Source organism: Tripterygium wilfordii, chromosome 13 (assembly GCF_013401445.1).
Source record: "Tripterygium wilfordii isolate XIE 37 chromosome 13, ASM1340144v1, whole genome shotgun sequence".
Taxonomy (NCBI): domain Eukaryota; kingdom Viridiplantae; phylum Streptophyta; class Magnoliopsida; order Celastrales; family Celastraceae; genus Tripterygium; species Tripterygium wilfordii.
The window spans coordinates 13,636,271-13,657,576 of record NC_052244.1 but is presented as its reverse complement, the minus strand read 5'-3'; the positions used below and the strand labels follow the sequence as shown (position 1 = coordinate 13,657,576).

Genomic DNA, 21,306 nt, shown 5'->3' with positions numbered 1-21,306 from the left:
AATTGCAATTTTTGTCATGGGCCATTGAAATAACAATAGGTTTTGGCCCAGTACATTTATGCGCATCTTGAGATGGGCCTTGGTAAATTGTACGGTTAAAAAGATAAGATTTGATTTGTATTTTAAGAAACTTTTGTCGGCCTAAATTGAGGCCCAGTAAAACTGGGCTTTAGTAATATAACGACTCTAGTCCCTCACCGTCGATTTCAGGCCCAGTAAAACTGGCTTCAGTAATATAACGACTCTTGTCCCCCACCGTCGATCTGACCCAAATCCTCGAACTCGGGAAAACGGCTCGACTCAAGCGACTCGCAAACCCTAGATAAGAGAGCGCTTGCTTATATAAGGCTCCACTCAGACACAGTTAGGAGGAGGCTGGGCGGCGAGAACCCTAATTCACCGTAAGCCTCTCCCTCACTCTCTCTCCCCCTAGTTGTAGATCTGTGAAGAGTATTTGATTTTATTTACATACATAAAACGTAAATTCATTGCAGGAGGTAAGTGGAAAATGGCGGCGCCGTTGCTGTCCAAGAAGATCGTGAAGAAGAGGGTGAAGAAATTCAAGAGGCCCCAGAGCGACCGGAAAATCTCTGTGAAGGTATATCTATCTATTCAAACCTTATGTTGTGTTCAAATTCAGGAAAAAATGATACATGATGTTGAGGGAAATGATGATAGCTATTGTCGCCCCAGGCTTATTTGCATCTCCTAATGCAATATGGTGATCCTTCTATCTATCTGATCCCTGTCACTTTGTTTGATTAGAACTATCACTTTTGATTTTGAACACGAATGTTTTATGCTCTTTTTTTTTTAATAAAAAAAAGTATTAGATTTTTATTGAAATACCATTAATTCCCGGGGTGGGTTCTATTTAGATGTGATGATAGCTTTTTGACACCCAGTCTCACTTGCTTCTGTTGATGCAATATGGTGATTCAGAGATCGACTATCTGATCTTGTTATTTCTTTTATCTTATGCTAACATTTTTTTGTTTATATTTGATTGAGCTTTTAAAATAGGTGGTTTGGTTTCATGATGCCTCTTTTTTTTGCTATCAAATAATTATTGGAGATTTGAAAAGCGAGATGAATATGATGATATATATTCTTTTTCTGTACTAATATTTTCATAAATTTGGTTTCAAATGTTCATGCGAGGAGATGTGATGATACCTATCCATAACAATGCTTGATGTTGAATATGATCAACAAACATGCACTACCATCTGATCTCTTGCATATTGCATGATTGTTCTTTTTTCTCAAGAAGTTTCCCAGCAGTAAAGTTTTCATTGATTTAGTTATTGGTGTGCAAAATAATAGAAGATCTTTTACTTTCTCTTCGTATCATGTCCTTTGCAACCAATGATGAAATCTGTTTAATGGTTATGATTTTCCTGTGATTATTTTACAAAATATCACCATCTTTCGGCTGAGGTTGCAAATGGACTGTCATGCATCTTAGACTTCTGCTTTCGTTGGAAATTTGTTGAGGTTGTTATATTAAGAGTTGTGTAACTTGTGTTCAATGGTTATAAAACACTCATGCTTTGCATCATTTTAAATTTTGTTGTTTGCTGTTTGCTTGGGCTGATCTGATGTATTTAAAGGGGATGTGATGATTTCTTTATTGACACCCAGTCTTACTTCCAGCTATTGTTGGAAGGTGGTGAAAGAGTTGGACCTTTTATCTGATCCCATGTGTTGTATTTAGAGTTGTTTTATTGCTGATTAGTACTTGATATTTGCTATTTCGTGAAATGGGCCCTTGTAATCTAATCTCAATCTATATCATCCTGATTTTTGTTTGATTCTTGATAGTCCTTGAATTCTTTGTTAGAAATGAATTAATGTGCTCCATTTCCCTCCCTTGCTCTCTATGATGCAAACCCAGTTGAAATAGTTTCAACTTGCGTTCCTGCTGGGGCGTGGATTTTGGTTGTAATTGAAATTCTTATGCTTTTTCTGGGAGTTTTACCTCCTTTCCACTTTTTGGGGTGTGATTACTCCATTTGCCCATGGTATCTGGTGTACAGTCTTTTATGTGTGGCTGGTCATCTCGTTTACAGGGCAGAAATGAAATGATAAACAGGTCTTGCGACACAGTTTGCTTTATGCTGATGAGCTCTCTGTTACTTTATCCCTGCTTACATGATTTTGTTAACAAATGTTTCCATGTCAAATGTCATGATCCTTTTCTTGCCATTTAAAAGTAATGCATATATCCCATAGAATTTGTTTCAACTTCTAAACTAGTTAAAAAGTTTTTCTGACATCTATTGAATCCCTGCATCATTGTATTTGGTTTGTTTGCTTGCTTTCCTGCTCCATTAATTTTGCTTTCAACATGCTTCTGGATAAACAGATTCTCCTCTTGTTTTCCATGATATTCAACTCTTTTAACTTGTACTATACTATAAGGTTAACATGGTTTCGTTGCCTTGTTTACTTTGCAGGAAAACTGGCGCAGGCCAAAGGGTATTGATTCTCGTGTCCGGAGAAAGTTTAAGGGAGTCACGTTGATGCCCAATATTGGATATGGTTCAGACAAGAAGACTCGTCATTGTCTTCCAAATGGCTTCAAGAAATTTGTTGTGCATAATTCCAAAGAGCTTGAATTATTGATGATGCACAACAGGTAAAAATGTTATAATCCTACAAGTAGGTCTATAATATTTGTCTCCATTTTTGCATACGCTCACGACTAATTTGCCGTGCAGAACCTATTGTGCTGAGATAGCACATGATGTATCAACAAGGAAGAGGAAAGAGATTGTTGAGCGAGCTGCACAACTTGACATTGTTGTAACGAACAAACTTGCCAGATTGCGTAGCCAGGAAGATGAATGAGCTAGTGTAAGGAAATTTTGAAGTGTGTTTAGGAATGAATTCTGTTTGCTATAATTATTTGGCTTGGATGATTTTGTTCCGAAGAGTACATTTGGAAGAGTTTTATCATCATGGAATCCATGTTAAAAACAGTTTTCCTCGGTCTGGGAAACAATTTGAGATCTAGCATTTATATATATGCTCGATTTAGAATGCTGTTTAAAATGTTAGTGGTATATATACATGTCATGTATTATGATCAAAATGATGTGTCAAATTACATAAAAGGATATAATGTAACTTTTGAATGATTGATCAAAGGAGGGTTGTTAGGCATTTGGGTGAAAAATTTTCAAATTCTTTTCAATTGTTATTGAGAAAAAATTTCAGAAATGCTACCGTGTTTCTACATTTATCGTATATCAAATTTTATTCAAATAGCTGCCTGTTTACCTGCAACCATGAGCGAAATGGTGGAGATGATATGGCATTTAAAGAGTTAGATTTGACTGTGCTGTGAAGATTGATCCAGGGGGGCCTTAGAAGGTTGAGATGCTGTTATGCCGCAGTATCGTCAAATGTTTAAATGTTAATGCAAATTTTTGTTTCTGAAAGCTTTTGCAGGTTCCAAATTGGTTACTGAATGTTTAAATGTCTCAACTTAGTAGGGGAAGTTCAAATTTTGTTTTGTTTGGGCTTGTTGATGTGGCATAGAAAACATATTTTACAAGTTTTTTCTGAAATATATCTTACAGTAATATGAGGATGTTTAACAATCTTGTGCATTTTTCACATTCTGGACCATGTTTCATGGCGAAATGTGACGTTATAAGTTATTTGATGATGAAAAGTTTACTGCTGTGAAGTCTCTGGTTGATTCTGTCAGACAGACAGCCCATTAGGGCTATATAATTTATTTAAGGTTGTTGAGAAAGTGCTTATTAGTCAAGTTCGTCTTTTTTAAGAAAAAGTAAAGACGCATTTGGACCCTTTCGTTGATGGTGGCTCATTTGTTTTATTTTGTGCCAAAAATTAATATCTTAACTCGCATGATTGAGATTCCATAATTGCATTTCATCCATCATAATTGATTCTATGGTCCCGTGACTACCTTATTTGAGTGCTTGCTCATCGTTTTCTCTCCACTTATTATCTGAGGTAAAATCTACGTAAATCTTGTCTGTGCCCGACTCCACTCACTACAGAATCCTTATGCACGGGTGGTGGATCCCCATTTTCTGGAAAACACATCACTAGATTCTTGTTTCCTTCGTCATCTTTGTGTTCCTCTGTTTTGAGTAAATGAACACCATTGACATAGATAAAGCATCATATGTTCTCTCTAGCTTAGTAGCTTTTTTTTATCACCTTTTGATTTTGGATGCAAAGGCTATATTCCTCTGTTTTGAGTAAATGAACACCATTGACATAGATAAGCACCATAGGAGTTCTTGGTGGGAAATTGAAGTCACTGACAAGGTAGAAGTTATACACAGCAAGGATGAAAAAAAACACAAAAGCAAGAAATATATTGTCAAGATGACAATCAACGAGCAGGATGTATTTAGTTGCTTTGACCATCTCTATTTTGTACTCTTCAAGAACTTCTTGTCGCGGAGTTCGCGAGAGAAATATCCCTTGTAGAAGTCTCCCACTGTTATTCTTCCAAATAATGCTGGGTTTTCTGGAGTTACAAGGCTTGATGCTGGTCCTATTTCTTTCTCCTGTTTGGGATTGAAAAATGTGGCAATAGAAAACCTCTCTTTCTCCGAGTTCACAGTAGCCCGATGCTCGATGCTCCTGTAGGTTTCATTGGTTATGATCTGCAGAACCAGACAGCAAAACAAGTAGCAGAAAGTTCATGCTGCATAATCCGTCAAGATAATCAAATTTACCCTATGATTATGTTACCTCCAAAATGGCTCCAATATTGATGAGAAAGGCATTAGGGAGGGGTTTAACAGGAACCCACATCCCATCTTTCTTAACTTGCAGACCTTCGATTTCGTTCACTTGGAGGAGGATTGTGAAGCCTACGCCATCAGAATGGGGGCGAAGCCGATGGCCAGGTCTGGTTGCGGACATGGAGGATAGTAGTTCATCCTCATCCCCTGTTGAAATTCTTCAAACATTTCATTCAATTCATTCGGTTCCATTCCTAGAGTTTTTTCAATGAAATTGAGAATTTCCATTGCTAGTTTATTCAGTTCTGTTGAGTAAGCCTCCAAGGCATCCCTGCATATACAAAGCCTTATTCACTGATCAAAGTTAAAAGTTCTAGTACTGTTTGTGGCAGAATAGAGTGTGAAGGATGACCTTAATTGAAGAGGAATTTTAGGGAATAAGTTTGGGTTTCTCAAATGAGTTGGAAGGATGATCATGAAGAAGATATCTACCCAATCAAGCTTCTGCTCTTCAGACCTAACAAAGGCCTGACCAAATCCTTCTACCTCTCCTGGCTTTTGCCATAACTTCTTCTTCTCTTCTATTGGGAGATTAAAGAACTCTTGCACTTCTAACTTCACTTTCTCCACCACCGAATCTTCTACTCCATGATTTATTAACTGCAACAAATCATAAACATCATGACCAAAAAGACTGAACACTGAACAGTAATATACTAATATGCTTTTGTGTGTATATATATATATATACCTGGAAGAAACTCCAATCTCTGCAGGCATGGTGAAACTTCTGAAGCTCTGTGTCCATGAATTCTGGAGATGTTAACTTGTGGAAGTCAATGACAGGGATATGGGGTGTTGCAGCATCTGATGATATGAATGGAGGGTCAAGATCTGATCGGACAAATCTTGGTGGGACAGTTGTGAGTGTCTCCTTTATCAGCAGCTCCTTCAAACAAGGCACCATAGCCGTAGGAGAACTCCCTAACCTTGCTATCTCATTCTCCATACTTGGACCTCTCTTTCTCTCTGTCTCACTGTCTCGGTTGGAATGTTGGGACCCTTGGACTTCGATCACAAAGAACAAATAATGTCATGGCCCGAACTTTTCATTTATTGGTAGTTTTATAATATGTTTTTTATAATGTTCACTTACCTTCCTTTTTGGCTTTTTGTGAGATTTATTATTGAACCATATGATTTACGTGCACTATACAGAACTGGATGCGATAAAACACCGAGCTGGGCTTGTCTCTTTGCCCAAGCCCGGCCATGTAAAAAATATCTGGCCTATTTTTAAATTTAAAGCCTCAAACGGACCCAAGCCTTCAAGCCCAAGAATAGCGTACTGGCTTAACGTGACCGCCCAAGTCCACCTATTTATGGGGCCGGGCCGGCGATGACCTTTATATATATACAACATCACATTCACGAACAAATAGAAAAGAAAGAAGTTGAAACACGCGCGCGCTGAGAGAGAATGGGGGTCGAAGAAATATCAACTGCGGCAGATGACCAAACAAACCCTGAGAACCCACCGAACCCTAACCCTAGGGCTCCGCCCGGCGCCGATGATGAAGAGACCGAGGAAGGCGAGATCGTCGGCGACGAGGACTCTTCGATCAATAAATCTGCTGAAATTCCCCTCCAGCCGCACCCGCTTGAGAACTCTTGGACTTTCTGGTTCGATAATCCCTCTGCAAAGTCGAAGCAGGCCACCTGGGGTAGCTCTATGCGCTCAATCTACACCTTTGCGACTGTTGAGGAGTTTTGGAGGTGAATTTTTAGTATCTTCTCTTCCTTTCTTAATCTTTTTTTGTTGTTGCGGATACGGAAACGAAGTGAAATGAAATAAAATGAATGTTGGCTGATCGGATCAATCTTGGATTGAAATGAACTCCTCTTTGCTTGGATGTATTTTTGTTACTTTGATTCATGACCAAGATGATCTTGTAGTAGGAAAAATGCTAATTATATACCTAATTTATATGAAATCCTTTTTAGGCTTCTTTTTGTTCTTTTTTCCCTTTGATTTTCTTACAATATGGATCCGTTTGGACGTTATCGAGATTGTTTGGATGAAAGATGATTAAATCTAATATTCAATTTGAAATGAAATGAAGAAGATGATCTCAAGGACACCCCTTGGTGATGGACAATGAAATTCTACCAACGAAATATGATTAGTAGATTGTGTTGCTTAAGATCACTTTGCACGACGAAAAAAGATCCACATGTGATTAAGTCTTAGATAACAACACTCTTCCCTGGATGCTCCCTAACCATTTGGCAAATTTTCTTAGTACAGAGGAAGACAAATTTTGGGTAATTTTCTTACATATCCATCTAGAGATACACATGAGGCCTTTTGTGCTATTGTTATTCATACCTCACAAATATCATTATTTCAGGGAGCAATGGCTCTTATTATATCATTTAAAATGACTATATGCTCTTATTTAACCATGAAGGATTAGATGCTCTGGATATATATGGATCATACTAAACCCATTGCTTTAGTTTTTTTTTTATTGTTGCTAGTACAAATATGCGTGGAAAAGAGTAATTAAATACATGCCGTAATACCAAGTTTTAGCACTTAAATATGAGAGACTTTTTTTTCTCAGCTTGATTATGCATCTGTCAGAGTTTTGATTTTATTGGATGTTACTTACATGTGTTAGTTGTGGCATAAGATAATTTATATTATAGGCTTCTCCTGTATGAGTTAAGAAGTTGCTTCTTCAAGAGAGAGATAGTTTGAGGAACTTCTCTCAGCCACTCTTGTCTATTCGAATGGTGGTCGCAGATCTGGGGTAATGATAATAGGTCGGTGGTCAATGTAAAAATTTGTCAAAACCTACATCTGGATTAAGGATTCATGTAGCCGACCCTGAGTATTTGAATTTAATGCTTGTCTTTCTTTCTTTTTTCTTTTTCTTTTTCTTTTTCTTTTTCTTTTTCTTTTTCTTTTACCTGTAATGTCTGATTATTTTAACTTTTAAATGATCATGTATTCAGTGTATTCAACCACATACATCAACCAAGCCAGCTGGCTGCGGGAGCTGATTTCCATTGCTTCAAATATAAGATTGAGCCTAAATGGGAGGACCCTGTTTGTGCAAATGGCGGGAAGTGGACTGTAACATTTCCTAAAGGGAAGTCTGATACGTGCTGGTTGTATACAGTATGAATCTGAACCTAGTGTGTACCAGTTGACATTGAATATTTATCCCGTATGGCATCTTATTCTATTTTTGCACTGGTGATAGTTGTTGGCTATGATTGGGGAGCAATTTGATCATGGAGATGAAATTTGTGGAGCAGTTGTCAATGTTAGAGCTAGGCAAGATAAAATATCAATCTGGACAAAGAATGCTTCAAATGAAGCTGCCCAGGTACTGCTTTTTGAGAAATAAACAATCCATATCTTCTCTCTTTTGTTGTAGAAACATTATTCTTTAGCTTTCTACATGGAGGCATTCTATGACTGAGCTTTTAGTAAAACTATCTACTTGGTCTGTCAAAACGTGGAGACTGGATCTTATATGTGCTCTTGGTTGTTATTAATAAATAGTATTTTTTTTTCGTTGTTCTGCTGGCAAATAGTGCCTAAGGTCATCATGTTAATTGTAATGTTTATGATCCTTTAGTTCCCATTCAAAAGAACAATTTTCCATTCAAAAATAATCTTCTAGTCTCCTGTCATTTCTTGGTCCCACCTAGTTTGTACTACATGGGTCAGAAGTTGTAACCACATTCATACATTGGCCACATTCAGTTACGTATAGGGGGCAGTTGCATTTGTCTGAATTGCCTTGCGCCCTTGTGTGCAGACTGACTTCAAATTTTATTTTTTTTATTCTTCTCACGTAGATCTTGCAAGAATTTCATATTTTCAATGATGTCGCAGGTGAGCATTGGAAAGCAGTGGAAGAAGTTTATTGATTGCAATGACAGTATTGGGTTCATATTTCACGTGAGTTTTTTTTTTTTTTTTCCTTCCCTCTTTCTATCTGATTCTCGTTCTTTCATATATCATAAATCCATCATGTCCAATAAGGCCTACTTGTAATAATATGCTGGTTTGCTCTTTCAGGAGGATGCAAAAAAGCTTGACAGGGCTGCTAAGAACAAGTACACCGTATAGTCTGTCTCTAACATATGACACAAGTAGATGAAGGTTTTTCTATCAACATAATGGCAGCTCAGATCACATTCTAGATAATTTTGGACTTCTTCATGGATGCAGTCGCCTTGCTTTGTGTTTTGGCAAATCTTCTGTAAGGATGTTTTAATCGCAAAACTAGTTGCATCAATCGGTGAACCTTATTGCATCCCTTGGATGTGACTGCTTGTTACTTCTTTTGGTAAGAACCGTAACTGAGAATCCATCCTAGTTAGAAAAGTTTATGAATAGCCAAATTGTTTTGGGGAGAGAAAACTGTTGTAATTGTCGTTGTGTTGCCCTTTTGCCTCGTCTCTTGTAGTTGATATCAATCAATCGTAACGGCCAAGTCATGCATAAACATGCAAAATACATATAATTAAACCTAAATGGGGAGAAGCGACTTGAAGCATAAGGTTAGCAACAAAATTCTAGAAAAAAAAACCCGATAATAATCCACTCCTTCCCCCCATTGATATGGGAATTCTGAGAAATCGGGAGATGAATCAAAATTCAAAAGTAACAAAGTAGAGAAACTTGAACTGGTAAAAGAAAAGAACCATGACCTATTTTTTCCCTAAAGAATGAATACATCTGTTGATCCATGTAATCATGTACTTCTTGCTACATCAGCTTTGTTGATTGTTTACCAAAAATTGGAATCAGAATGGATTTAAATGGAACACTAACTATTATTCTTCCTGCATAAATGCTGTAGCAAAAAAAAAAAAAAACACTTTTGTGCAGGTCAAAACTTGTTAAAGTTACTATTCCCTGGCCGTTGGGTCCTTGATCCTCTGCTACCTAGAATACTCTTTGAATTGAGAAAACAGCAACCCGATGAGGATGAGGTTTGTTACAATCAACTTGCCGTTGAACACTCAGCCAGCTCTTTTAAGAGACCGACAACATCATCTGATGATCCGAGGAGATATCGAGCACTTGATCGTTTACGCGCAACAGCACAGGAGAAGTAATTATCACCCTTAAGATCAAGTACCGAAGAACCCTCATACACGGACATCCTATCGTGTACTATGGGCCGCCAACCACCTACACTTCCGAAATTGCTTGCTCTCCTTTCTAAAATTGACAAGGACCTTTGTTTCCTAAGGTGAGCCTTGGACGCACTTCTACAATTTGAAAACTTTGGTGCATATGTCCTGCCAGGATCTGGTATCTTGGCTCTTGGTAAAGATGGCTTTTCAGAAGGAAGTTCTGGCTCGAAAAATGTATAGATGTCTTCATCCTGGACAAAGAACCATACGCATCAGCTTCAAAATCCAGTATTCACAAAATGTTCGAATATTACCACGCGCTAAAACCAACTAATAATAAAATTAATATTATTCATCAAGAGAAAGGCTTCTGTATATATATATGTGCTAACAATTATGTTAAAAGTCATAACTTCCGAAGAAATGGAGGCTGAGTATATTTATGCTCATCAAACCAATCTATTCATTATGGTGACCATTTTGCTTTGAGTAAAGAGATTCTCAAAGTCAAGAAATATACCTTTTGTAGAAAGTGTCCAATACACAGGACATAGTCAATGGGTGCCTTCATGCCTTTGTTATGAACAATTTCTCCTAAGATACGATCAATTGCTGCACCCTGAACACGCATTGAAATATCAACCAGGGATGTCTAAAAATGTGTTTCTGATAACTTATGCAAGAGATATCAAATACGTGATAACCCATAATGTGATACCTTCGTGACACCAACTGCCCGAACCTCAACAGATCGGCTTCCTTGGACCACATCAACAGAAGCATTAGAGATCGGGCCTGTCCACAGATGCTGCAGCATGTCCCTAGCTTGAAGCCGCCCAAACTCCACGTCTGAAATAGTTTTCACTTTAATGGAATAAAAAGCAGCAAATAAAGACTATCACATCTCTGCAGAGAATAACTGTGCTTGGGAATGTGTGTTTGCGCATAGAAACTGGAACCTATGCCCATCCAATACAACCCACACCCTTGATATCGGCAGCTAAGCTCACCAAGAGCTATACAATATCTTTAAAAGCTCAGTACCTGCATACTTGTAGTTCCAAACAAGTGACGTTTCACGATGCTCAAAATAAGATCGTGGGGTTCTTTCAGTGAAATACTCGAAAACATGCTGTAATCATGAAAAATAATCAGGAGTCAAGGGTCTAAATGACTTCACAAGGAAGAAATTTTCTACTAATCATCTGCGAACCTTTACGCTGTCCACCCAATCCATTGTTGAGCTTTCTGGCATTGTTGTCATCCACTCTCCGGTTGTAAGACGTAAGAACATTCCATTTTCTGCTGCCAGCCAGATGCCATAATCTCCAAAATTCTGCATAAAAGCAATCAGTCTAACATCATAGAACACAAGAAGGGTAAAAAACAGTGATTAAGGAAATCAAAGTACATCATCGAGGACACTTCTGTCACTTCCACTGAGGACAATAATTGTGGTATTTGGATCATCACAGAGCTTCTTCAAGGGTTCTTTTAACTCTGGGTGCAATTTAAGCTCCATATCTCTTATTTGACCTCCTCTTCTGCCAAGGATGTCCCCAGGTTCAGTTAAAGTTGCATTAAATCCCTGCAGAGAGGATGTAACAGTAAGGTAACAATAACATAAGAAGTAACAAAATTATGTTCTTAATTTTTTTTAAAAAAAACAATTCCTATAAATTATGTCTAAAACTTATGCTACACTTATTCATGATATTCCTTAGGAAGTTTAAGAACTCGCGCCTAGCAATATTGCTACAATGACCTTAGAGAAGTGGAACATACCAGTATGAGCAATCGATTACTTGATTGCAAATAACGATCAACTGCAGCTTTGATTGGAAGAACAGGTGGAATCTTACTTGTCCTTAGTTGAGCTTCAACAATGGTATCATTTAGCTCACTACATAAATAAAAGCTCAGAATTTAAAAAATTAAATTGGGAAATAGAATAAAGCAAAAAAAGAAGAAGAAAGATCTAACTGCTGTAAATGAAACACATTCAGAAGGCTAATGATAACATTTGCAATCTCCATTTTCACTTCTCCAAGGGGAATGACTTTGAAAAACTTGTTTCAGCTTGAGGCTCTTGTTTTTTTCACTTTCATTTTTCATAGCTACTAAAAGTACTGAGAGACCAATTAAGACGACATTCCTTTTCTCTTAGAAAAACTATGATGATATTGAATTTCATTTACTGTTAAAAAGATAATTGTATTATCCTTCATTTTGCAGCTTGATTCCCAAGCCGATGAGAAATTTTCCATCCAAATACTTCGACAAAAGTTAGATGCCTCATCTACAATCTCCGAATGAAATTGGAAGTCAAAATATCTTCTTTTTTTTATTTTCTTTCCTTTCTTTTCTCCTTTTTCTTTTGTCGTCTTTGAGCCAAAATAATATCATATTGATGGCAGATGTACTTCAAAATCTGCTTCAAAGTATCAGAAATGGAACTTTTAGAACTCTTGATCTTCAAAATTCAAACTAAAAGTGATGCAGTTTTCCCCCCTTCAAGGATGAAATTGGAAGGGAAGTGAACAGGGTAAGATCAATATATGTTGCAACAGGGATAGATTTCATTTTTCATAGCTACATAATCACACGTTGATGCTCTAAATGTTCATAAAAAGGAGGAAAATCACAGCAGGACAATGTAATTATTACCTCACAAAGGTTGCAGCCCATTCTTGAGATGTATGCGTAGTCACATGCATGAAGTTATGTTGGTGCCGCTTCTCTCTTTCATCTGCAAGCATATTCAGAGCATAACCGATGGAAGCAGCAACTTCTGTTATATTCCATGGGTTAACCAAAACAGCCCCAGCACCAAGGGATTGTGCTGCACCTGCAAACTAAAAACAAAAAGAATAATACATACAAAAATTAGAACAAACTGACATGTTTTCATAATATTAGCTTGAATAAGATAGATATGGCAGAAGAGGCCAATAATATCTCTTCTTCTAATTCAAGCAGGACCACATATAAATGATATTTGTTCATAACAAGATATGGAAAAGCCTCTTTAAATCCCACATTCACAACGTTTTTTGCTACTCTTCATTTAACCAACACAATCAAATTCTTTCCAAACAACATGATTATCAGATTCATACATTGGAGAGATGATGAACTTCAGATGTCTCACTAGAAACACAAGTTCTTCATAACCCCATGTATCATATTTTGATTCCAACATGTATCCCTAAACCATCATCAAGTAATTATGAGACTAGTTGCTATAATCTTGGGGGAGCTGGAACAATTGACTATAATATTTAGAAGTAGGGTTCTCAATAGATCTTCAAGGTTTTATGCATCTAAAAAATTGAGAAATTCTTAGAGACTAGGTAGAACCAAAATATTCTTGCCCCTCCTCTTATTATCCGCTAAAGAAAAACCCAAGGACAGACTTTGATTGCTCCAGACATTGCACCGGAAGCTACTGCATTGAGCAACAAGGAAAACCAACAAGATCCATAAAAGTATACTCAAAGAAAACAGAAGGCTTCAATTACCTCACTTAAAATGAGGACACCTTTCTTGGAAGCTTGGCAGGCAACAAACTCGTAGCTAACAAGATTCATTCCATCCCTTAAAGATGTGACAAGTGCAACATCTGAACAAGAACATAATGCCAAGGGAAAAAAAGGAAAAGGTGAAGCATGATGAATGTGCATGCCAGGAAAGTACTCATTATTTTCAAATTGTAGAGAAGAACGTGAATGTGAATTCCACTTTAGTGACTTGTTCCTCCAACTTTCAAGATCTGTTATTAAAATCTTCAACCGTTAACAACATGGGATGGTTCCAAGTGATAACTATTTGCATATGATATTCTTATTGGCATGTAACTGTTTCTATCCCAAAGCATTTGTGTAAGCAGCAATGGACCATAATATTCTGCTGGCATGCCTGAAACAAAATACCTCACAGATATCTAGTAACTATTGATAATCGAAACATATTATTAGATAAAATCACACAAAGTACTTGGTGCTCATAAAGAACATAGCTATGATTAGTTAGGATATCCCATTATGCAACACTGCGCATTTTACTCTAAGGATGTTTCAACAATTTTACTCAAATTCTTCACAGATTAATGTCTAAAGGTGAGAATTTTTCTTTTTAATAAAATTGAAGGTATTTGAAGCAAATTAACATTTCAACCAAGAGAAAAATGATTGAAAACTCTGAGTGTTATGACACAAAAATAAGTACCTGTAACAGCGTACAGTGCACATAATGCGTGAAAGTCAAGAGATCGATCCTGTACAAAATAAAACTCTTCAGAGGGCTCAAATAATCAGTAAGTACAGTAAAAAAAGGTAACTATGTTTCAAATAACTGTGAACTAGAAACTAGTTGAACTATGGCTAGAACACTTTTTTTTCATACCAAACAACAAAAATCATATTTTGTTCACTTGGATAAATTCCGAAAGGTAGCATAAATCATATTTTATCTTAGTATGATTCCCAAAGTGGAAATTTTTGCCTGGTTTGAATACTTTGTGCCATAAGTTCACAGAAACAAAAACATTTTCCTCTCTTTTTTTCCGCCAATGCTAAATATCACTTGATTGTTAAAAACATAGCCGGGTCTACAAAAGATGAGAAAATCATGATAACAACTAACAACTCAGCATATGAATATTAACGGCTAGGTTTGGTAAAATCGCAAGAGAATGAAAGATATGATTCTAAGTGAATTGGAAGCACCATTTGGCATAACCAGTTTATTAAAAAATATAGCAAATAATGTATCAGCAACAACATAACTTTTATTAGAAGCCCGTATGAATTTCATGACAGCAAGTTCAGTATCTAATATGACTATAAACTCTCTTTACAAGTAACGTGAATTTAATTTTGTTCAGTTCCTCAGTTACATAAAAGACTTATAGGTAGCATATTATTTGTAGGGTAGGACTTCTACATGGTGAGATCAGTTCTTGCAGCTCTTGGTTTATGCAAGATATTGAGATGGGAATAATGTATAATGGCAAAAGACAGTATTGTTTGATATTCTTTAAAATATCAAATGATGAAAAGGAGTCCACATATGGATTCCAATAATCCATGAATCCATGCAAATGATGGCATGATGGCAAAATATTGGGATTAAGGCATTGATGATAATTACCAATAAAATGCAAGTTTGTTTTATTAAGGAAGTGCAAACGTATGAATCACTGAATCAGGGAGGGAATGGATTCCATGCACACTCTACTGACATACATATGCGCATGAATAGGTAAATACAAACCAGATGATGTAACGGAACTGCAGTAAGAGTTCCAAATCTTCCATTAATGCGTCCAACTATCTCATGAACTTGGCTTGTGAGCCGTTGATCTGTCAGAGGAGTAAATAAAACTGTGAAAGATGCCGCAAAAAACATAAAGTGTTTCGCATAAAGGAAAAAAAAAAGAATCAGAATGACATCTTCAAGTTCATATGTATGAATCAAATAGCGGTAGAAAACTACAAGTTGCAAAAGGCAAAAAAAGAAAAATAATATATTAGATATGCCTACAATTTTAGTACCACTACTTTGACTAAACATTATCAACGAAATTCAAATGATATATTAATGAAATAATATAGTTAAATGAGAAAGGAGGAGGCAGAAGCCCATAGATTAAAGCCAGTGTTATAAAATAAAAAACATTAAAAACCACTTTTTTAAGAAAAAATAGGACCGACCATTAATTTGTATGTACTGTTTGTCAAAATAATGAATTTGGACAAACCATGTAAATGATCATCTAGAGTTATGTTTGCAATGATTATAAATCATCCGACCTTAAATGTCACTCAAGAAATATATTCACAGAATATTAATATAAACAAGTGCACAATATAAGTGGAGAAAATTTTTGCCTAAATAGGAACATACAATCAGGAACATCTGTCCTTGTTGGCACGGCAATTTGCAGCAAAACTACTTTATCCCGCCAGTCTGGATTTTCCTCCAGAAATTTTTCGAATGCCAATATCTTTTGGGGAATCCCTTTAATCATATCGAGACGATCAACACCTAACATCACCTGCCCTTTGTTGAGAAGTTGGTGAATATTTGACAGTAGTAAGCAAGAAAATACAAATTTATAAAATTTCATCAAATCCAGAACAGTTAAAACCTAGCATGAACATTTTGTAGTAAAATGTGCCACGTGCAATGGAAAAGTAAAACATAACTAACAATGCAGCTATAAATGAAGATTAACAATTGTTTCATACTGACTATTATTTTTAAAGAAAAAATAAAGAATTTCTGGCACAATGATACATAAGAAAATCACAACAAATATAAGGGCAGGAAGTTATCATTTGTATGGAAGAAGTTCACAGATATAAGCCAAAGATATAAGACCTATTTAATATTGGAAAAAAAGCACATAGATATAAAAGGAGAAAAAGAAAAGTAGATATACATCAATTATTGTAATTGAAAAGAAATCATGTTTTAACCCACTTTACAATCATATGTAGCCATCAGGATGCAATGTGAGCATGCTTAATTGAATATTTTAGACTAGTACCGAAATTAGGCAGACATCAACTTAAGTCATTGAAAACTTAAACTACTAAAAATGATACTTTCGTAGGAGAAAAGAGGTTCAACCTTTCGACCAGCAAATCTTGCTTTCAGTTCTTTAATGTCTTCCTGGACTTGAGGAAGTTCAAGGGCTCGAATGAATCGATCAGAATCTATCCCAATAGGAAACTGTAATTTCAGTGTCAGAAAAATGATATTGGCATCAGTAGGAAGACTCTGTGGAACAATAGCTTTTGCAGGAGCATAGACCAAAAAAAAAAGGAAAAATACAGCAAATGAACAGCTAATATACCGCAGCCACGCGAGTCAGCTTTCCCTGATCCTCCACTCCTTCAGGTGTACCTTCAAGTCCAAGAATACGAGTACAAGCACTAACAAAATGCCTTGCATAATCATATGTGTGAAAGCTGGAAGGTAAAGAATCCAGAAATCAAAACCATATAAAGATATCCCAAGATTATTCCCCTATGAGAAACAAATTGCTACGTGACACAGCAATACATCAAATCAGAAGAATTTGTATCTCTTCAGCTAACGATGCAACTTGCACTTAAAGAAAGGGACATGGGACAGACAAACAATCATTTTACAGATTAGTGCAACTTTGTGCGAGAGTAGACAACATTAAGATGGCAAAGAGGTAACTACCTCAGCCAGAAATCATATTGCCGAGAATGAGACATTAAATCGTGACAAACAACTTAATGCTTAACTTAAAAACAATGTATCACGTAAAAGGGAGAAAAAAAAAAAGGAAAATGGAAATGTCAATATGGCCAACTATGTGGTGAAATCAGTGCAATTCACCACTATAAAATCCTTTCAAACTTTCTGTTTATTCAGCTATAATTTTTTTAAAACTTTAAGTATTGACTAGAACTATGAGTGTGTATTAGTCCAGTGTATGTATCAGTGTGAAATAATATAGGCAATATGCATAGAAAACATAGACCAGTAATAAGGTGTACATCTTCGCCATGCAACACAAGATATCAACCAAATCCAGCATTAACTTTCTTATTTTGTTTTGTTCATTTGAATGTAACGAATGAAGAGACAAAAGGTGAGGATGACTTTTGAGAATAGCACCTTGGGAAATATGGAAGTAGAGGAATTTTATATTGGGGGAAAAAAGGAAAATGTAACCTTTTAAGAGGTGGATATATAAGAAGTTGTGATCACAATATAGCACAAAGGGTTTTGGAATGAAAGTGGTGCACAACATACATATACAACTGTATCACATATAGGTTCTCGGCAAAACAAATTAGGAGCAGAGCAATGCCAAGTTTGTTCATGGCAATGATTTGCTGTAAAAGTGATCAACAAATTCATGAACGGCTCTTTTTGGGTATCCTGGAAATAAACTTCGAGCAGGAAAAAAGTAAATTGGCTTGAGATGTGACTCTTATGTTGACACACAGGGATGCACGGCCCAAGGCTCTTAAGGGGTACCAAGATAAGAACATTGGACATTCCAGTGGGTCTCTTGGAGGGATTTGGAAGTAACAACACAAAGTTATAGGATAGAAGAAACAATCTACAAAACTGCTTGGTTGGTTGAACGATTCTATCGCATAACGCAGAAGGAAACCAAAAGTTCAAGCAAGAGCTTGCTTCAACATGTAGCTATTGGAGAAATCACACATGAAAAATGAAAATTTCTAAGAATAAGCATGAGAAAAGGAATCTCACAGCCGTCATAAACTCCCAACAGGAAAGCAATAGAAACAATGTTGTGGCCAAAACCTTTCGATTCAAACTGGTGGGTTAAAAGAGGTGCATAACATGCATATATGACCCCTTAGAATGGGCTCCCAAAACATTTCCTCTACTATTAACTTGAAAAATATCAGGACGTCAACAAATTTCAAGGCATTCCTAGGCCTATGAACCGTAGGTTTCGAGTAAATATCAGCCAAATGATATGAAGAAGGATGAGATACAAATGTTGGTAGCATGCTACAATATGAACAACTCACCCAACTAAATCAGCGGCAAGAACAGATCTCAGAAGCTCCGATCTAGATGGGAGCGTCCTATGTATTTCTGAGGAGGGAAATGGTGTGTGAAGAAACCAACCAACTTTCATTTTATTGTTATATTCTTTTAGGCATTTTGGAAGAAACATTAGGTGGTAATCATGGCACCAAACCACATCTCCCTCTTGATAATGTTGGTTTACCACATCAGCAAACATTTGATTTGCCTTCTTATATGCATCAAATTGTGATTGAAAGCTCCGAGTAGTTGCAAGGCGATCTTCTTGTGGAAGCCCCAAATAATGGAAAAGAGGCCACAAGATGTTGTTACAATAACCATTGTAATATTGGTGAACTATCTCTTCATCAAGAAATACAGGGATGCACCTCTGCAGTCAAACAGAGGAAAATTAGGAAAAGAATAAATTGGGTATCTCTTGTATATTGCCATGTGTGGATAAATATCAAAAAGATATGTGCATGACATATTTACAAGAGAACTTCCAGACTTAAGAAAAAGTTCCAAACCTTTTCAGCTAAAGCTTTTGTAAGCGCTTTTTGCCCAATTTCATCAGGTACATTTACACCAGCCCAACCAATCCATCTGGCATCGAACTCCTTCACACCTTCAAGAAAATAACCAGGTTTCAATTAACCTCATAAAATCTCACACACACACAATGGAAAAAGAGTAGCATGTGTAAAATTTTTTTATTGTTATAATTATTTTAAAAGAAATATAGAAGACAGTATTTTTGTTTCCAGTTGGAAAATAAGGAGAGAGAAATAAAATGATGGCAGGCAATAATTCAGCAGAAATTCAAAATATCATGTTAAATAAAATTATGTTAACTTACCCAAGAGTGCACTGACTAGTCCACCTACGCTTATCTCAAGTTGCCAAGAATCTTCACCCTTTCTAACTGCAGACACCGGTAACCTGTTGGCTACTACCAACAAGCGCTGTTTAGAAGACTGCCCATTTTGCTTTTCACATCCAACAAGTCCTTCTAAGAACTCTTCCTCATTGAATAGGCCACAATTTTCAGGGTCACTTAGGATCTGGTCATTTCCAAAGAGTTCTGGGTCTCTGTTAAAATCTCTTGCAACCTCAGGCAAACTGAAAACCTTGTTGATTTTCCTCAATTCCCTGTCCCTCAGAAGCCTTTCTACTCTTGTTGTTCTAGGCGTGCTGGGACTGCAGCTGTAACTGTTCCCTGGTATGTGCGTTGTTTGCAACATCACCTGCAGTAATCATGAATTCATGATAGACGTTTCCTTGAACGGTGCTAACAAGCAACAGCAAAAAATACAAGTACTCATCTTCACAGTAAATTGGCTCCATAACTACATACTCAAAGGGAATAATATACAAAAATGTTAATGGTTCACCATTCAATCTCTAACATAAAGACAAAGCATTGCCCCAGAATCATTGAAATGTTAAATCATCAGGTGCTCAATGCGTCTAATTAATTTTCCGTATTTGTTAGGAAAACCAACAAGCCTGGAGTGTTTGGCCAGATGCTTTTTATTTGTTTTGTCATTCAACTATCTAAACGAACATCACAGTATCACACAACACATCTGGTAACAAAAGAAGGAACAGTACTGATTCTACATTGAATAAATTATTGCACTGATTCTGCTACAGAAACCTTGGGGCGAATTTCTTAACAAATTGGTGAAAACTCAAGTGATAAAAATTAAGTGAACATAACTATCAGTTCAAGGACGCTCTGTCTAATGGACTTCGACTCAACAAAGAGCATGATACACATAACGGTTAGCATCAAATACATCTTCAATCTCCATTGTATATATCTCAAACGAATGACAAAGAACATAAAGCAAGTAAGGCACATTCTCAAATTTCCAGCAAAAACTCAACAGATGATCCACTGCAATCTATGAGAACCCAAAAACAAACCCATCTAAAATTTGCACCTAACAACTACCCAGAAGCCAAAACAAAGCAAGCAAAAGAAACAAAGTTCCAAAATCATAAAAGCAAAACCAAACCCAGAAGTGGGTCATCACCTGATTGCTCTGCAAAATGCCGATCTCCTCAGATTCTTTGACATTCACAGCCATATTGCGGGAGTGAGTGACCTCGCTGCGCACAAAAGGGCCAAATGGAGATGAGAGAGCAAGTTGGCATAGCGATATTTTAGGGGGCTCTGGTCAGGTTAGAGAAAAAAAATCTACCAAAACAAATGCGTAATCGTATAGAGATTATATGAAGAAAAAAAAATCCGATTTAGATTTACATAATAAATATTACAATAGCAGGGATTGCAATGAAATATATATATACATGGATAATAAAGACTGAATCTTGGCATGCAAGAGAGACAAGAGAGACACCCAATTCAAAAACTTCGATACTTATAAGAGTGAAACAGCTGGGAGAAGTATGACACAAAAAGACCCCACCATGATCTCCTTGTTTATTAATATGGCCTCTTTTTTAATGTATATTTAACATGTGATCAATTCCTGAAAGATTTGAAACAATGTGTTCCCTGCATTAATCTTGTTCTACCCTAGACCCTGATATGCAGTCCCCACAACCATAAAGGGAGAACAATTGCAGATAAATTATCCAGATTAAAAGCAAATTTATTTGAATAATATAAAAAAGGAAAATAATCTTCATGTTTTTTTGCCTTTTTGGGGGGAAAAAACCATATCTTGGTAACAAGAGAAGAAACTTAAACTTTAGATAATTATAATTCACAGAAAAATAGATAATTATCCCAATCCAGCAACAAACAAAGCAAAACAACGGCTCAACCGTGGGAACTCTTAGCACATATGGGAGGTTTGTGAATTCAATTTTCATACGTATT

At 36.5% G+C, this 21,306-nt stretch overlaps 3 protein-coding genes, 4 non-coding genes and 2 pseudogenes across 7 annotated transcripts; 7 read left to right on the top strand and 2 right to left on the bottom strand.

The window, feature by feature from the left end:
- Positions 1 to 263: 263 nt before the first annotated feature.
- Positions 264 to 3,168, top strand: LOC120013481 (60S ribosomal protein L32-1-like). The gene is made up of 4 exons (XM_038865309.1): positions 264 to 401; positions 495 to 598; positions 2,460 to 2,641; positions 2,724 to 3,168. The coding sequence occupies exons 2-4, from the start codon at positions 509 to 511 to the stop codon at positions 2,851 to 2,853; spliced, it is 402 nt and encodes a 133-aa protein (XP_038721237.1). The 5' UTR covers positions 264 to 401; positions 495 to 508; the 3' UTR covers positions 2,854 to 3,168.
- On the top strand, positions 665 to 745 carry LOC120014009. Its single transcript, XR_005471540.1, has one exon. It is a non-coding gene; the product is annotated as a small nucleolar RNA U31b (small nucleolar RNA).
- Positions 877 to 960, top strand: LOC120013958. Its single transcript, XR_005471501.1, has one exon. It is a non-coding gene; the product is annotated as a small nucleolar RNA U31b (small nucleolar RNA).
- On the top strand, positions 1,160 to 1,239 carry LOC120013997. Its single transcript, XR_005471530.1, has one exon. It is a non-coding gene; the product is annotated as a small nucleolar RNA Z195/SNORD33/SNORD32 family (small nucleolar RNA).
- On the top strand, positions 1,361 to 1,446 carry LOC120013998. The gene has a single exon (XR_005471531.1). It is a non-coding gene; the product is annotated as a small nucleolar RNA Z196/R39/R59 family (small nucleolar RNA).
- Positions 1,615 to 1,701, top strand: LOC120013959 (annotated as a pseudogene).
- A 1,067-nt stretch (positions 3,169 to 4,235) lies between the features above and the next one.
- On the bottom strand, positions 4,236 to 5,819 carry LOC120013480 (annotated as a pseudogene).
- A 355-nt stretch (positions 5,820 to 6,174) lies between these two features.
- LOC120013711 (eukaryotic translation initiation factor 4E-1-like) lies at positions 6,175 to 9,180 on the top strand. The gene is made up of 5 exons (XM_038865606.1): positions 6,175 to 6,512; positions 7,758 to 7,923; positions 8,009 to 8,134; positions 8,650 to 8,715; positions 8,836 to 9,180. The coding sequence occupies exons 1-5, from the start codon at positions 6,217 to 6,219 to the stop codon at positions 8,884 to 8,886; spliced, it is 705 nt and encodes a 234-aa protein (XP_038721534.1). The 5' UTR covers positions 6,175 to 6,216; the 3' UTR covers positions 8,887 to 9,180.
- LOC120013710 (alpha,alpha-trehalose-phosphate synthase [UDP-forming] 1-like) lies at positions 8,845 to 20,620 on the bottom strand. The gene is made up of 18 exons (XM_038865604.1): positions 20,495 to 20,620; positions 19,312 to 19,699; positions 18,983 to 19,080; positions 18,455 to 18,843; positions 16,765 to 16,879; positions 16,539 to 16,640; positions 15,810 to 15,960; positions 15,177 to 15,265; positions 14,130 to 14,178; positions 13,424 to 13,524; positions 12,570 to 12,757; positions 11,688 to 11,805; positions 11,314 to 11,490; positions 11,116 to 11,238; positions 10,947 to 11,034; positions 10,621 to 10,751; positions 10,423 to 10,521; positions 8,845 to 10,153 (listed from the first exon to the last, which is right to left on the bottom strand). The coding sequence occupies exons 1-18, from the start codon at positions 20,546 to 20,548 to the stop codon at positions 9,767 to 9,769; spliced, it is 2,847 nt and encodes a 948-aa protein (XP_038721532.1). The 5' UTR covers positions 20,549 to 20,620; the 3' UTR covers positions 8,845 to 9,766.
- Positions 20,621 to 21,306: the final 686 nt, after the last annotated feature.